The following is a 15875-nucleotide window of genomic DNA, read 5'->3' as shown; positions in this document are numbered from 1 at the left end:
GGTAGATCAGCTGGTCTGGTATTCCCATCTCTTTCAGAATTTTCCACAGTTTATTATGATCCACAGAGTCAAAGGCTTTGGCATAGTCAATAAAGCAGAAATAGATGTTTTTCTGGAACTCTCTTGCTTTTTCCATGATCCAGCGGATGTTGGCAATTTGATCTCTGGTTCCTCTGCCTTTTCTAAAACCACCTTGAACATCTGGAAGTTCATGGTTCACATATTGCTGAAGCCTGGCTTGGAGGATTTTGAGCATTACTTTACTAGCGTGTGAGATGAGTGCAATTGTGAGGTAGTTGGAGCATTCTTTGGCACTGCCTTTCTTTGGGATTGGAATGAAAACTGACCTTTTCCAGTCCTGTGGCCACTGCTGAGTTTTCCAAATTTGCTGGCATATTGAGTGCAGCACTTTCACAGCATCATCTTTCAGGATTTGAAAGAGTTCAACTGGAATTCCATCCCCTCCACTAGCTTTGGAAAACCACTAGACCATTCAGGTATGACCTAAATCAAATCCCTTATGATTATACAGTGGAAGTGAGAAATAGATTTAAGGGAATGATAGATAGAGTGCCTGATGAACTATGGACGGAGGTTCGTGACACTGTACAGGAGACAGGGATCACGACCATCCCCGTGGAAAAGAAATGCAAAAAAGCAAAACGGCTGTCTGAGGAGGCCTTACAAATAGCTGTGAAAAGAAGAGAAGCAAAAAGCAAAGGAAAAAAAGAAAGATATAAGCATCTGAATGCAGAGTTCCAAAGAATAGCAAGAAGAGATAAGAAAGCCTTCCTCAGCGATCAATGCAAATAGAGGAAAACAACAGAATGGGAAAGACCAGAGATCTCTTCAAGAAAATTAGAGATACCAAGGGAACATTTCATGCAAAGATGGGCTCGATAAAGGACAAAAATGGTATGGACCTAACAGAAGCAGAAGATATTAAGAAGAGGTGGCAAGAATACACAGAAGAACTATACAAAAAAGATCTTCATGACCAAGATAATCACAATGGTGTGATCACTCACCTAGAGCCAAACATCCTGGAATGTGAAGTCAAGTGGGCCTTAGAAAGCATCTGAGCCACCAGGGAAGAGCAAATTCTAGGAGACAGTGAGGGACAGGGAAGCCTGGCGTGCTGCAGTCCATGGGATCACAGAGTCAGACGTGACTTAGTGACTGAACAACCATGTGAAAAAGAAATCCCCGTTTGTTTGGGGGTATAATGACTCAGGCGTGAAGAAGAAGCATCAGGAACACGCTGTACAGTAGTCTAGCCTGTGCACTAAGGAACGAACGCCGAGGAGTGTTTACAGTGTACACTGTTACGGTCCTGCTCATCGTTCGGGGCTGGTACCACTGTTCCATGTTTTAAAAACCCCTTACCCGTGGTGATAAGGTGATTAGCAGTTTCCTCAATCATGAGAGAGAGACGCAGAGTGTTTGGTAATATAGCTCTTTGAAGGCCAAGTCAAAACAGGAAGAAAGCTAACACGGTATTAATTTTATGGTCAGCATCACTCACTCTATGCTTCTGAAAGCACAGGCTGCCCACTTCCCTGCAAGTCCTGCCCAGGACGGTCTGCAGGATGAACACTCGGGTGACAAGGACAACAATGAAGACACTGCAGTCTCTTATACAGACACCGGGTTTTCACAGGAAGGAGCTCACATACACAGCAGCTAACGTGTTACTGGGCGGCGTGATGGATTCTTTACTATGAAGTGGAAATGGCTCATTACAGAAGCCTGCCCCCTCCTGTCTTCAGGCTCATTTAGGCTGGGTGGGGGTGGGGGGAGGAGCAGGAAAAGGGGTGGTCTTGCTGCCCGGGATGGCAGAGGCAGGTGGTGGAGGGCACAGGAGGGGCAGGCCCATTTGGCCTAACTTGACGGAGACACTTCACAGCTTCTGCCCCGACGTTTCTGCTCTTCTCTGAACCCGTCTGTACAGCACCGACCCCACTCCCACTGTTCGCTGTAGTCTAGGCGCCCGTATCCCAGAAGACCCAGGGCGTGACACAAGTCAGAAGCCGTCCTCAACGAGCAGAAGGCCCTGCTCGGGCGTCTGCCGTGCGTCTCCCGGCTCCACTGCCTCTCTGGCGTCTCTTCCTCATCGTCGGGCCTGGGTTGGAGGCAGTCGTTGCCCAGTCGCTCCCCTCACATGGAGTCCTCTGGCTGCCCAGAGCCTGCTCCGAGGCCCCCCACGCCTGTCACCACCCCCAACCCTCTCATGCCTTCCCCCACCGGCTCAGCCGGAAGTCCTGTGAAGTCACATGACGCATCCGGACGCCTCTCCAGCAGGAATGTGTTGCCCCGCTTGGGGGCGTTCTTGGCTCTCTCTCCAGCAAGGATGGCATCTTCCAGGGTATGGTCCTCCCAAGCTCACGTGATGCTCTCTCTGCCGGGTTCTGCTGACGAGCCTCTCCTTGGAGAACCATGTGCACGGAGCCTGGAAGGTCCCCATGGCCCCAGCCTAGAGGTTCTATTAGAGACGTGCTCTGTGAGCCAGCAGACCCTCCTGTACTTTCACGGGGTCTGGCGGCCACGGGCACCGCCCGAGGTCAGAACTCCCGTGAAGGCCGTTCTGAACCACCAGGTGCTTCCTGACGGTAAGGACCAGGCATTGACAGAACAATCCAGAAAAAGGGCCCTCGGGTCCTGGCCCTCCCACCATCCCACTGAAGGATGGACTGCTGGGGGTGAGTGAGCACAGGCGCACAGGCCCTGCCTCAACACTGGTGCTCTCCTGCCCTCCTTTCTACTAACTGTCCTTTGGGGCGGTCTTTCCCAGAACAGGCACCGCTGTCTGGCTGGAGCCCTGTTCAGGCAGCTGTCCCTTCTTCTCAGTGACCGTCCCGATGGCGCGGGGAGCGCTCTGCTGCCCGTGGGGGCCAGGTGCTGCTTCTCCTGTCCTCATGGCACCTTTAAACCCAGACTGCTTTCTACACTCATCAAGCCATCCTGAATTTTATAAAAATAAATATGTAAACTTAAAATATTATGAAAATAACATATCACAATTGCTTAGTAATTTTTAATTACATCAACGTCACTGGAAATTAAACAGAGTTAGTAAAAGCATGCATAGAAGAAAAAACGTTATTATACATCTGGACTTCGCTTTTTCTCAAATCGTGTCTGCAGGAATGCCTTTCTTATGGTGTCCTGAGCACGCCTTCAATACGAGATAAGGGATGTCACAAGAAGTGCCAAGCTCTTGTGCCTGCATGTAGCTGCTGCCACATCTTCACACATTTCTTTTCCTTTGTCTCCCTTTCCCTGACAGTGGTCCTCACGCTGGATTCCTTGCCTTGCAGGGGTGGTACTCACAGCTGCGGACACAGACCAGACAGCTGGACATCTCCCAGGAGCGTCCCACCTCTTCCCTGCGCCCAGGGAGTGCACCCAGCGCCATGAGCAGCAGTCTCTGGGGCTCACGGGACTGCGCTTGCCATGAGGGAGACACAGGGACGTTTCCACTGGACTCCGTTTGGCACGGGGCGTGCTCAGGCGGAGGTGGGGCTCAGCTTCCGGCTACACTGGGCTCGGGCAGCAGCAAGCAGAGGCGGCCCTGATCGTCCGGGTGGACTGCATGCAGACAGGCGGCTCCCACGGCTCCGACTCCCCCCAGCACCTGGTGCCTGTCTCCATCCCTCCCAGCTGCGGGGGCCCTACAGATGTCCTCTGAGTGTCTCCGTAAGTTTTGATACATTTTAATTTCTTATAATAGATTTGTGCATATTTTTGGCAACAAGTGATAAAACAGAGTAGCATCTACATATATTTCATGCATTCATGACAAATTTTTCTTAATATTTTCAGTATTCTAGGTTGAGTAGTTTATCTGCTGGGAGAAGGCAATGGCACCCCACTCCAGTACTGTTGCCCGGAAAATCCCATGGATGGAGGAGCCTGGTAGGCTGCAGTCCCTGGGGTCGCTAAGAGTCGGGCACGACTGAGCGACTTCACTTTCACTTTTCACTTTCATGCACTGGAGAAGGAAATGGCACCCCACTCCAGTGTTCTTGCCTGGAGAATCCCAGGGACGGGGGAGCCTGGTGGGCTGCCGTCCGTGGGGCTGCACAGAGTCGGACACGACTGACGCGACTTAGTAGTAGTAGTAGTTCATCTGCCAGTGTTTTGAAATTGTCACAAATCTCCAAAAAGTTTGCCAGTGTATTTCTTGGGAAAAAAAAAAGAATCTGCCTAAGTGGACCTGCACAGTTCAAACCTGCATTGTTCAAGGGTCAACTGGACATTGATTTTACCCTGTTATCATTTCTTCTTCAGAAAAACAAGGTAACAAATCTTGCCCATTAAACAAAACCAAACCACCACGCAGGAGCAGAGCGTGCTCTCAGGAACGGAGCCCAGCATGGCTCCAGCCGCCACCCCACACAGTGGGCCACACGGAGAGCGCCGTGGTGGGAGGCGCCTGCTCCACTCTCTCAGAGCCACGGGCTCCGAGGGCAGGCGCGCTCCCTGCCCACAGTCCACACGGAGAAACACACATCACCCTGCTCGCCGAGCTCCCAACTGTGAGAGAGACCACCCAGCTGCTCTGAGCTCCACCACGTCAGCTCGCATGTCAAAGGAGGCGAAACCCACAACTCAGAAGACTGTTCTGAGACGACAATGAGATACGAGAGCCCATAAGGAATGGCTACTATTTGCTTCTGTGACTAGATGATATATGGAAAAACCATATTAATTGATTACATGTAAATGACTAGGCAACAAAGCACTTCAAACCAATTTTCCGTAAGTAAATTAAACATACTAAGATGATATTTAATTTTACAATCTGCATAACAAAATATCAAATATATGGTTTAAAACTTAATTGATAAGGTCAGACTTAAAGAACACTTTAAGGATTTAAAGCACTGTAATATAGATATTATATGATTTTTCCAAATTCTTTAAACTCGGTGAGACTATCAGCATGCACGACTGAAGAGCTGGCGTGTGGCCAACTTCTGAGTAACTCTCAAGCTTAAGCAGTCATTAGGAATCTGGGGCTTGTGTCATTGAGCAGTAACGGCATACTTTCCATGAAACACTTTTAGAGTTAATTGAAAACTGTTGCTAACACACAGTCTCACTTTGGCTGAAGAGCTCAGACATATTCGAGCCCCTGCCGGAAGCCCTGGTTCACCAGCACAGAAGCGGGTCTGCCGTGGACAGCCACACCCTCCCCCGTGACCCCTCACGCGGCACTGGGCTCCTGGTTCCCAAGTCCTGCCTCACGTCCTGCGTCTCAGGAAGCCTCCAGCATCAAGCACACCTCGGCTCCTCCCTGAACACTCTGCCAATCGTGGCCAATTTAACACCCTGTTACAGCTCGTTTTTCTTGTTTTCAAACACAAGTTCAACAAACATCTACTGAGCGCTAGCTGTGGGGACCCTGGCTTAGACCACGAGGCCCTCAGTGAAGCGGGACAGACAGACAGAGGACTGCCAGCACAGCAACACGGACACAGCACAACTACTGTGGCTCGCCTCTAAGGAGCTGCAGGTCCCAAAGGAGGGCGAGCTTTTGCTCTTCCCCAAAATGTGTTAGACTAGGAATCAGGGTATCTGGTTTTTGCCTCGCTTATACAAAAAGCTTTGAAAACATGACGTCCCAGGTGAGAGTACCCTGCACAGTGGAGCACTCAGTCTGCAGTCAGACTGGAGCTCAAAGTCTGCCTCAGTTTGCGATACTTGACGTTAGCGGGCTACAGCATAGATTATGTAACAAAACTAAGTTATGCGAAAAACAAAAATTCTGCACACAAAATCGAGAACAGAGTAAGGGAACAAGTGATTGATGTCAGCCTTCCTCTGCCGTTCCTACAAAATGACAAAAACAGCTCTTTATCTGAGAAGAGAGAACATATTCAAAATGAGAGGCTCTGCTTTTCTGGAAGAAACTTAAATTGCTGCCCTAGAAGAACAGGCAACTGCTACCCCACATCTGACAGCCTCGCACCACCTGCACCAATGTAACACTCATTTCAGGTGACAGCACGGACACCAAATTCTGAAGCTGAACTATCAGCAAACACATCGGTGACACTGTTAAGCTGAGTGCCAAAGATTAACAAAGACAAGAATGTGTCATTCACCTCTAAACGCTGTCCAAATTAACGTCATGATGTAATTCTCTTTTATCTAATACAAGTGTCACTGAAGCACACTTACCTTTTTATCAAGAAATTTGGATTGCAATGGTATTTAGTATATTTAACTTGGCTTACATTTTATGATATTTACATAGACTGTTATAAACAAAATACAGTCTGTATATGCCTCTCCACCAACATTTTTATAATTATAGCTTGTCAACTAAATTTTAAAGACATTTTTGGGGGCAGGAAGAGTTTCTTATCTTAAACAAAAACAAAAGCAATATCTCAAAGGCTTCTGTAGCAATAAGTACTTGCCAATCTTAGAATTATTATTTGATAATAGATATGCATTCCCCCAAATCTGACGTAATTTGTTTTAAACAGTCATCACAGAATAAGACGATCAACACTAATTTTTCTAATGATCACCCTTTCCTATACCCCCCTCCGCCTCCCCCTGCCATATGAACACATACAGAGAATGATATATACCATTTTCAGGGGAAAGTTTGTCATAAGCATCTTCATAAATATAATTCCTTCTTATTGTGACATTAATTCCATCCAGAAATGGACCATCTCCTTGAACTTCTTGCTTATCTGCATAAATCAATCTCTGAAAGATCTAACAGAGGAGAAATTATAAGCTTACTTGAAAACAACATTTTGTTATAAACACAAGCAGCCAGAAGAAGAAACTGTTAAATAAACCTTAACTCTTTTAATAAATTTTGAGGCATAAATTCTGAGGCAAGTTTTAAAGGCCAAGATACCAAATATTGATGTTATGCCTTATCAATAAATGTGCAGTATTTATGTAATATTGCTCCTTTTCCCCACTTCACAACAAACTTTTAAAATCTCATGCTGTGGCACATTTTCGGTACTTCCTTCTAGAGACTTCTATACAACTCCAGGTGGAGCAGAAAGAAGAGCAGCTGAGAGAAGCAGTGCATTGATGCTGGTATCAGTAGGGCGAGCCCCCGGGTGAGAAAAACCCAGTAGCTGGTTTTACGCTAGAAGTCCAGCAGAGGGCGGTCAGGAGCCATGTGACACCATGTGTGTACGACTGTGCGAGTGTGTGTGAGGTTTCCTTTTTTACTTTTTACCGGTATAGTTGATTTACAATGTTGTGCTAATGTGCGTGTTTTAATGAAGAAATGTCAATAGTGTCAAATGTTCTGTGAGAAAAGTGGGCAGGCCTAAAAACACCCTCTTGAAGCTGTTTTGTAAATAGTGAAGTGTGGCAGTTTTCAGAAATTCGCTAAGTAAGTTGGTGAATACAAACAAAACATCTTTCAAGAGGTATTTGGTTGGGTTATGCTTTCATAAACCATGGTCAACTATTACAATCTAGTAAGAAAATATATTATTCAATCACAGGCACCAGCCGGCTTTAGAAAATCTCCCACTGGTGTTACTTTTTCACACTGAACTGGCTGAGTCGATCTGCAAAGAACCAACTGGAAGCATACCTTTACCCGCTCCTCAAACGGAACCACGAAGGGCAGCTGGGTCAGGATGGCGAGCTGCCTCTCCTCAGACACGGACAGCGGCGGAGACTCCAGACCTACTGCAACCAGAGAATGCCCTGTGAGCCCGCCTGTCCCCTCCAGACTCGGGGCTGTGCTCTGCCAGGCCGCACTCACAGACACCCTGGCACAGGGGGCCCTACTGGGGCTGCCGGGGCGGGGGCGGTGGGGGCTGGCTACCCAGGCACGAGGCGCTTTCCGGCGATGACACTCCTGACCCGGCTGACTAAAGTCAGAGACCACAGGCCAGGAGCCCGGAGGGTGCACGCGGCAGCACACAGCCCATGCTCGGCCAGCTCAGGGCACGGGGGTGCGCGGGTGCAGGGCACTCACCATCCAGCGTGGACCGCAGGGGCCCAATCCTCCCCATCCGCCGGAACCGCCACGCGTTCCTGGACGCCGGGACGTAGAGCTGGGTGACCTGCGGGGCGACAGCCTGCTCAGCGCGCGGCCCTGGCTTCAGACCCGCCCGCTCCCTCCCAGGAGACCTTCTCACACTCTCCCCAACGCGGGCCACGCTTTCACACTGTCACACTGCAGTTATTTTTCCTAAACACACTCCAGGGAAATCGCTACTTGCTCTAGTCAACAACATGTAATATCTGGACATAGTAAGTCACCACAAAATGACTGCTTTACAAAGAAACCAGATCACCTTAAAATCTAGCAATTTATTACCATTACCAAATATTCACGTTCTCATGACTAAAACAAGTTGTGTGAGTGAGTAGCCAAATAAGGCTGTAAGTACTGACCCACTGTCTCTCAGGTCCCCTCATCCGACCCGTCAGAAAGGCCCACGACCCCAAGGCCCTCACCACTACAGGACCGGCCGCAGCTCTTCAGCCTGGGCGCCAGCCACAAGCTTAATGCAAAGATGCAGCGTGTGTGCGGACAGAGCCATGCTCCTGAGACACTCCTGATGTGTCTCTTCTCTAACACTTCTGTAGTCGTGCTTCTTGTATGCCCAGTCACTCTCTGCCCCCAGCCCCGAGATTCTGAGATGAATCCAGTCATGTGTTTAAAAACACCCTGAGTCCTTTGGTAATGTTATTTTCATTATTTCAGAACAGGTTACACTACTGAATTTACTTTACATCTAGATCTTAGTAATATTCACATTTGTCTCTGTCCCTTTAGAAAGTCACAAATAACTTCCATCTCTTTTAAGTATTAATACCAAAAATATATTGATACAATAAAAGCAAAAGTTTTTCAACTTCCCCCAAAAAACCATTACACGTCAATACACTTTGTGGTTTAAAGCAAATTAGGATTAACAACAAATGCAGGATGCATGTGTCAGCCAGTAATATTGTTACGATTTCTGTGATCTAAGAGTCAGCAACAAAAGTTTACTCCTAATTGTTAATTACATGATAAATAACCTTAAAAGATTTATTCTTCTCAGAAAAGATACAAACTGAAAAAATAAGTTTAATGAAAAATATGTAAAAGATCTTCCAGGAATACCTTATCTGCTTTAATATCCTCCTGCTCTGACAGCCAGTGATTGGGGGGGCAGAAGTTCCTCCGCGTGTCCCTGGACTTCAGCATCTTCACCAGGTTGGTGATGACCTGAGGGGGGAGCAGGACCAGGTGAGGCAGGCAGCCCGGGGACGCCCGCACAGCTTGGAGGCAGAGGCACGCATGGCTGCCCTCAGTGCCCAGGACGGGGGTCCTCCCTGAGGGGCTGCTCCCAACAGCAAACCCGCTCACGGAGGAGGGTCTCGCTCTGTGACCACAGGAGGAAGCTTCTGTACAAAGACAGAAAATGACGCAAACGTGCAAGGGCTGACTTTTAAAAGCTACGAGGGAGGTGGCAATTTTTCAAACACAACGTGGCAATGTATAAGCTCACCTGAGCGGCTCTCCTGAGGTTAAAGCACGCTAACTCTCCTGAAAAGCGCTCTACCTGAGGTGCGGGGGAGGGGGGCAGCATCCTACACGCGCCTTCTGCACCTTCCAGAGGTGCTTCCAGTGTCCCTGGACGGAAGCCTCTGCCGTTCGTCTGCACCCCCTGAATTCTACACAAGCCCAGCCGACCCTCCTCCAGAAAGCCTTCCCGCACGCTCTGGTTGCCCAACGCCACGCGCTATCCCAGCCCAGACCACACTGCTGCCCCCTCAGGGGACATCAGCCCCTCCATAAACAGAGCCCTGCCGTGAGCCCCCCGACACGGAATACGACCGCCTGCCTAGAAGCGCAGTCGGCACCCCCGACTGACAGTGCTAAACCCTGTGATGTGCGATTAAAGACCCTAACAGTACTGTCGGGCTTCAGAAGACACCAAGTTACACACGGAACAGAAATGCGTGTGTAGTAAACAAAGATAAACCAACACAAAACAGGGAGACCAAAGCGTCTTCACAAGACCAAGGCCTTTGTAAGCAGGAGAGGATCCTGCAAGCACTCTGTACTTAGTGACTCTGACCGTGTTTTCTGATCGTCAGCCAAGCTTCTGTACACACTGCTTCCAATTCAGTAAAATAGAATTTGAACTAAGCATTAGGAAATGTCCTTCTGTGTCCAACCAAAGTGGGAGAGAAGGGGTCCCTGGTTGCTATCTCAGGCCTCCCCGACACAGACTCCAGCTGGATCATATAACCAGGAAAGAGAAAAAGTAACACCTGAGGAGCTCGGCCACCCGGTCAAAACGACACCAGTAAAAACCACTCAAGATCTAGAACACAGCTTTCACACTGGTGGGCATATGCTGCCAACTCTGCTGTGACGTCCACTGCACGGCATCTTAAAGCCTACTGTGATGCTATGGCATGTCCTTTTTGAATCAGCAAGAAACCAGCACAGGTAAGCAGTGAGAGCGTGTGACCCTCCACCCGCGGCTGCGGCACCTGCTCGGGGGTTAGGCCACACACAGGCGGTGCTTGATGACGACTGAGCAAGCGCAGTGGAAGTGGCCTGAGAGTCCGGTTCCACCTGGCTAACTGCTGGTCACAGCAGGGCGTGGCCGATGACCTATCACACTGACTCCCGGGTGTCTCTCAGTTTTGCTCCCCAGGAGGAAGGATACCTTGGTGAGCTACATTCTGCGTGCTCTCTTGGTTCGGGACAAACTCGGCGGGGTTCACACGGAGCGCAGCAGCAGGCACCCTTCTAACAGTGGGGACAGAAGCAGGACCCCTGGGCACGGTGGACAGCATCTCTCCTTTCATACACCCACACTGGTATTCTAAGTGAATTCAGGTGTGACAGCTCCTGTGCTGAAATTTATCCACCACCCACAACTGCTGACAAAAGCCGCGCCTTCTGACAGTTAATTGTTTATTTAAAGGCACCCGTTCGCCTGTGGCCCTCACCCATCACCCCCACATCCCCTCCGAGTCCTGACACTTCCGCACAGCACAGCTGAGGAGATGGCGCTCTGCAGAGCAGTCATCTGCTCACGTCCACAGCTGCCTGACCCCAGGAGACACGCTGTCCTCCACCTCCTGGCGTTCAACACCGGCCAACCTCTCCTGCCGAGGACGTTCTGTTCCAGAGGTGGCAAACATGATCCAACTGTTCAGAAGTAATTAATGCCATAATTTACTTTAAATTACTGTGAAACCGAACATACACTTTCAATATAGGCATTCCTTTCCATACTCTGATATTCTACAGATGAAAAAGAAGTAACATAAAATGTCCTATCCTGGTATCACTGTATCCTCTTTCAAAAATAAAGGAAAGAAGGCTTGCCTGGAGGCTCAGTGGTCAAGAATCCAACGGCCAGTGCAGGAGACCCGGGTTTGATCCCTCATACAGGAAGAACCCACATGCTACGGAGCAGCTAACTCTGGAAGCCACAGCCCCGGAGCCCGCATGCCCGAGAACCCGCGCTGCACAGGAGAAGCCGCCGCCACCAGAAGCGTGTCATGGCCACTGGAGAGCAGCCCCTGCTCCCAAGGCCCTGCAGCAATGAAGACTAGCACAGCCCGAAGGAAATACATACATAAAACCTTATAAAAACGAAAGGAAAGAGAAAGATGGGTGTGGGGGAGGGGAGGAAGGAGGCAAGGACAAGGCACAGGGTGAGCCGGGCCTGAGCGCCAGCAAGGAAGGGCTGGCAGCAGAAGCCACTGCGGAAAAGCGCCTCTGAAAGCGGACAGGAAACCAGACTTGAAGACGCAGGGAGAGCATGGCTCAGCCAGTGAAGCTGACTCGCAGACAAGCAGCAAACAGAACTCTTAGTGTGACTATCTTCAAATATTGCTTTATTCAAAGCGTATCTCAAATACAGGGTTTTAAAAAGTATAAATGTGCCCCAAATATCACACAAGATATACTTGTATCTAAAATGCACTTGCTGTGTATCTGAAATCCAAATTTAACTGGGTGACACATATTCTTGTATGTTATATTTGGCAATATGAGCCATGACGAATTTCCAAAATATTTTAGAAATGTCATATCTCCTAAGAACATTTTTGTCCTTTATTTAAACTATTTTTTCTAACTTGTAGAGAAAAATACAAATTTTAAGAAACCATGAAAATTTAACTGGATCTAGAGGATCATTACCAAAATCAGATTCATTATAGTCTTCACAGACGAAAATAGAGACACTCTATACAGTCAGCAAAAACAAGACCTGGAGCTGGCTGTGGCTCAGATCATCAGCTCCTTATGGCAAAATTCAGACTTAAACTGAAAAAGTAGGGAAAACCACTAGATCATTCTGGTATGACCTAAATTCAATCCCCTATGATCATACAGAGGAGGTGACAAAGAGATTCAAGGTACTAGATCTGGTGGACAGAGTGCCTGAAGAACTATGAACGGAGGTTTGTACCACTGTACAGGAAGCAGTGACCAAAACCACCCCCAAGAAAAACAAACGCAAGAAGGCAAACTGGTTGTCTGAGGAGGCCTTACAAAAACAGCTGAGAAAAGAGCAGTGAAAGGCAAAGGAGAAAGAGAAAGAAAAACCCATATGAATGCAGAGTTCCAAACAGCAAGGAGAGTTAAGAAAGCCGTCTTAAGTTAACAATGCAAAGAAATAGAGAAAAACAATAGAATGGTAAAGACTAGAGATCTCTTCAAGAAAATCAGAGATACCAAGGGAACATTTCATGCAAAGATGGGTACAATAAAGGACAGAAACAGTATGGACCTAACAGAAGCAGAAGATATTAAGAAGAAGTGGTAGGAATACACAGAAGAACTATACAAAAAAAGATCTTATTGACCTGGTAACCACGATGGTATGATCACTTACCTAGAGCCACACATCCTGGAGTGTGAAGTCAAGAGGGCCTTAGGAGCATCACTATGAACAAAGCTAGTGGAGGTGATGGAACTCAAGCTGAGCTATTTCAAATCCTAAAAGATGATGCTCTGAAAGTGCTGCACTCAATATGCCAGCAAATTTGGAAAACACTGCAGTGGCCACAGGACAGGAAAAGGTCAGTTTTCATTCCAATCCCAAAGAAAGGCAATGCCAAAGAATGCTCAAACTACCGCACAATTGCACTCATCTCACATGAGAACAAAGTGTTAGTCACTCAGTACTGTCTGACTCTTTGTGACCCCATGGACTGTAGCCTGCTAGGCTCTTCTGTCCATGGAACTCCCCAGGCAAGAATACTGGAGTGGGTTACCATTCCCTTCTCCAGGGGATCCTTCCAACCCAGGGACTGAATTCAGGTCTCCTGCATTGCAGGCAGATTCTTTACTGCTGAGCCACCAAGGAAACCCATATGCTAGCAAAGTAATGCTCAAAATCCTTCAAACTAGGCCTCAACAGTACATGAACCGAGAGCTTCCAGATGTACAAGCTGGATTTTAAAAAGGCAGAGGAACCAGGGATCAAATTGCCAACATCCGTTGGATCAGAGAAAGAGAATCCAGAAAAACATCTATGTCTGCTTCACTGAGTACGCTAAAGCCTCTGACTGTGTGGATCACAACTGTAGAATATTCTTAAGAGACGAGGATACCAGACCACCTGACCTGCCTTGTAAGAAACCTGTATGCAGGTCAAGAAGCAACGCTTAGAACTGAACATGGAACAATGGACTTGTTCAAAATTGGGAAAGGAGTACATTAAGGCTGTATATTGTTACCCTGCTTATTTAACTTATATGCAGAGCACATCATGTGAAATGCCGGGCTGGATGAAGCACAAGCTGGAATCAAGACTGCTGGGAAAAATAACAACTACAATATGCAGATGATACCACTCTAATGACAAAAAGTGAAGAGGAACTAAAGAGCCCCTTGATGATGGAGAAAGGAGAGAGGAAAAGCTGGCTTAAAACTCAACATTCAAAAACAAAGATCATGGCATCTGGTCCCATCACTTCATGGCAAATAGATGGGGGATAAAGTGGAAACAGTGGTACATTTTATTTTCCTGGGCTCCAAAACCACTGTGGATGGTGACTGCAGCCATGAAATTAAAAGATGCTTGCTCCTTGGAAGAAAAACTATGACAAACCTAGACAGCATATTAAAAAGCAGAGACATTACTTTGCCAACAAAGCCATGCAGTCAAAGCTATAGTTTTTCTAGTAGTCATGCATGGATGTGAGAGCTGGACCATAAAGAAGGCTGAGGGCTGAAGAACTAATGCTTTTGAACTGTGGTGTTGGAGAAGACTCTTGAGAGTCCCTTGGACTGCAAGGAGACCCAACCAGTACATCCTAAAAGAAACCAACCCTGAATATTCATTGGAAGGACTGATGCTAAAGCTGAAGCTCCAATACTTTGGCCACCTGATGCGAATAGCCAACTCACCGGAAAAGACCCTGCCTGATGCTGGTAAAGATTGAGGGCAAGAGAAGGGGGCAACAGAGGATGAGACGGTTGGATGGCATCACCGACTCAATGGACATGAGTTTGAGCAGGCTCTGGGAGACGGTGATGGACAGGGAAGCCTGCCGTGATGCAGTCCATGGGTCACAAAGAGTCAGACAAAACTCAAATTCTGTGATTTCAAAACACCTTTAAACACATTCCCTTTCTGTACATTCATTTTTAGTACCACCAGCTGCTAGAAATATTTAGTGCTGAAAAACCAAAGCTCACAGAAGTAACCATTAAAAAACCACATGAAGTGACGCGAGATGTCAAAGGCAATGAAAACTGGAGTAACAAGTTTAAACTGGATCAACAGACACCCAGTGTTGAGATCAAAAAGACAGTTTTCCTCTCAGTAAATTTTATCAAATTTCCCGGCGCAGATATGCCTGCTACAGAAGACAGTATGGACACAGAAAGACTGGCAGGTTTAGACGTGAACAGGCCTCCAGTCACAGGGGTGCAAGTCCGCACACTGAGACAGGAGCCACCACGCCTGCCCCGCGGGACTGACTGCGCCCGGGCCTGCAGCCTCCGCTGACAAGCACCCGCAAAGGGCACCAGCAGCAGCCGCGCTAACTCCAGGCAGCAGCTGTCAACCGGCCCTGAGGAGACCCTGAGACAGTGAGACCCGAGAACCAGTGAGTAAGAAACATGAACAGAGGCAGCCAACAAGTGAACACCAGGGTGACTGAGATGCGCCAGCGCAACACACAGCTTTAGGAGACTGTCACAGTATAAATGCGCCCTTTCACATTTATGCATGCGTTTCACTCGGCTCCCGTATCATGCTCTTCCATGCTGGAGCTAAACCTTAGATAAATACTCGAGAACTAACAAGATTGTTTAAGCAAATATTCAGAAATGCACTAAACTGTTACGTCTGACTGATTATATGCCACTACAGTGAAAAACAAAGGAATTCCCTGGTGGTCTGGTGGCCGGGACTCCGGGCTGTCACTGCTGAGGGCCCCGGGGCCACTCTCTTGTTAGGGAGCTGGGGTCCAGGCAGCCACACAGCTGGAAACCAAGCAGTGACACCCACGAGCAGGTGTCCCTTAAACCCAATGTTCAAAGACCAAGCAGACAACTGGTTAGAAACACACAGATGTCTCATGAAAGTCACACCTGACAACTGTCCCAGCTCAAGGTTTTAAATTAACATGCACTGTTTCACAAGATTACTGTATGTTTTAAAGTCCACTGGCTATCAAGATGGCAAGAAAATCTTGACCTTAGGGAAATACTCTTAAGCAATACACATTTTACATCATAAAATAAACTTACACACATAAATAATATATCTGATGAGGACTTAAAGCTATGAACACTCAACTATGACATTTCTAAGAGGAGATCACTGATATTTAGCTTTATTAGTGCAACCAAAGAAAAGCATATATACTCCACAATTGGAAAGGCGCCT

At 47.7% G+C, this 15875-nt stretch overlaps 1 protein-coding gene across 2 annotated transcripts in view; it reads right to left on the bottom strand.

Annotated features, from left to right (window-relative positions):
• UBE3C (ubiquitin protein ligase E3C) overlaps positions 1-15875 on the bottom strand; it is a 115503-nt gene that overhangs the window by 37758 nt on the left and 61870 nt on the right. The window contains exons 14-17 of one of the 2 annotated variants that reach the window (XM_070368994.1): positions 9119-9223; positions 7979-8066; positions 7589-7686; positions 6606-6738 (exon numbers count right to left, since the gene is read on the bottom strand). In XM_070368994.1, coding sequence (XP_070225095.1) covers positions 6606-6738; positions 7589-7686; positions 7979-8066; positions 9119-9223 — 424 coding nt within the window. The remainder of the gene's footprint in view (positions 1-6605; positions 6739-7588; positions 7687-7978; positions 8067-9118; positions 9224-15875) is intronic. The other variant, XM_070368995.1, reaches the window with a different exon arrangement.

This window comes from Bos mutus, chromosome 4 (genome assembly GCF_027580195.1).
Source record: "Bos mutus isolate GX-2022 chromosome 4, NWIPB_WYAK_1.1, whole genome shotgun sequence".
Classification (NCBI taxonomy): Eukaryota; Metazoa; Chordata; class Mammalia; order Artiodactyla; family Bovidae; genus Bos; species Bos mutus.
This window is presented reverse-complemented; position numbering and strand designations above follow the sequence as displayed.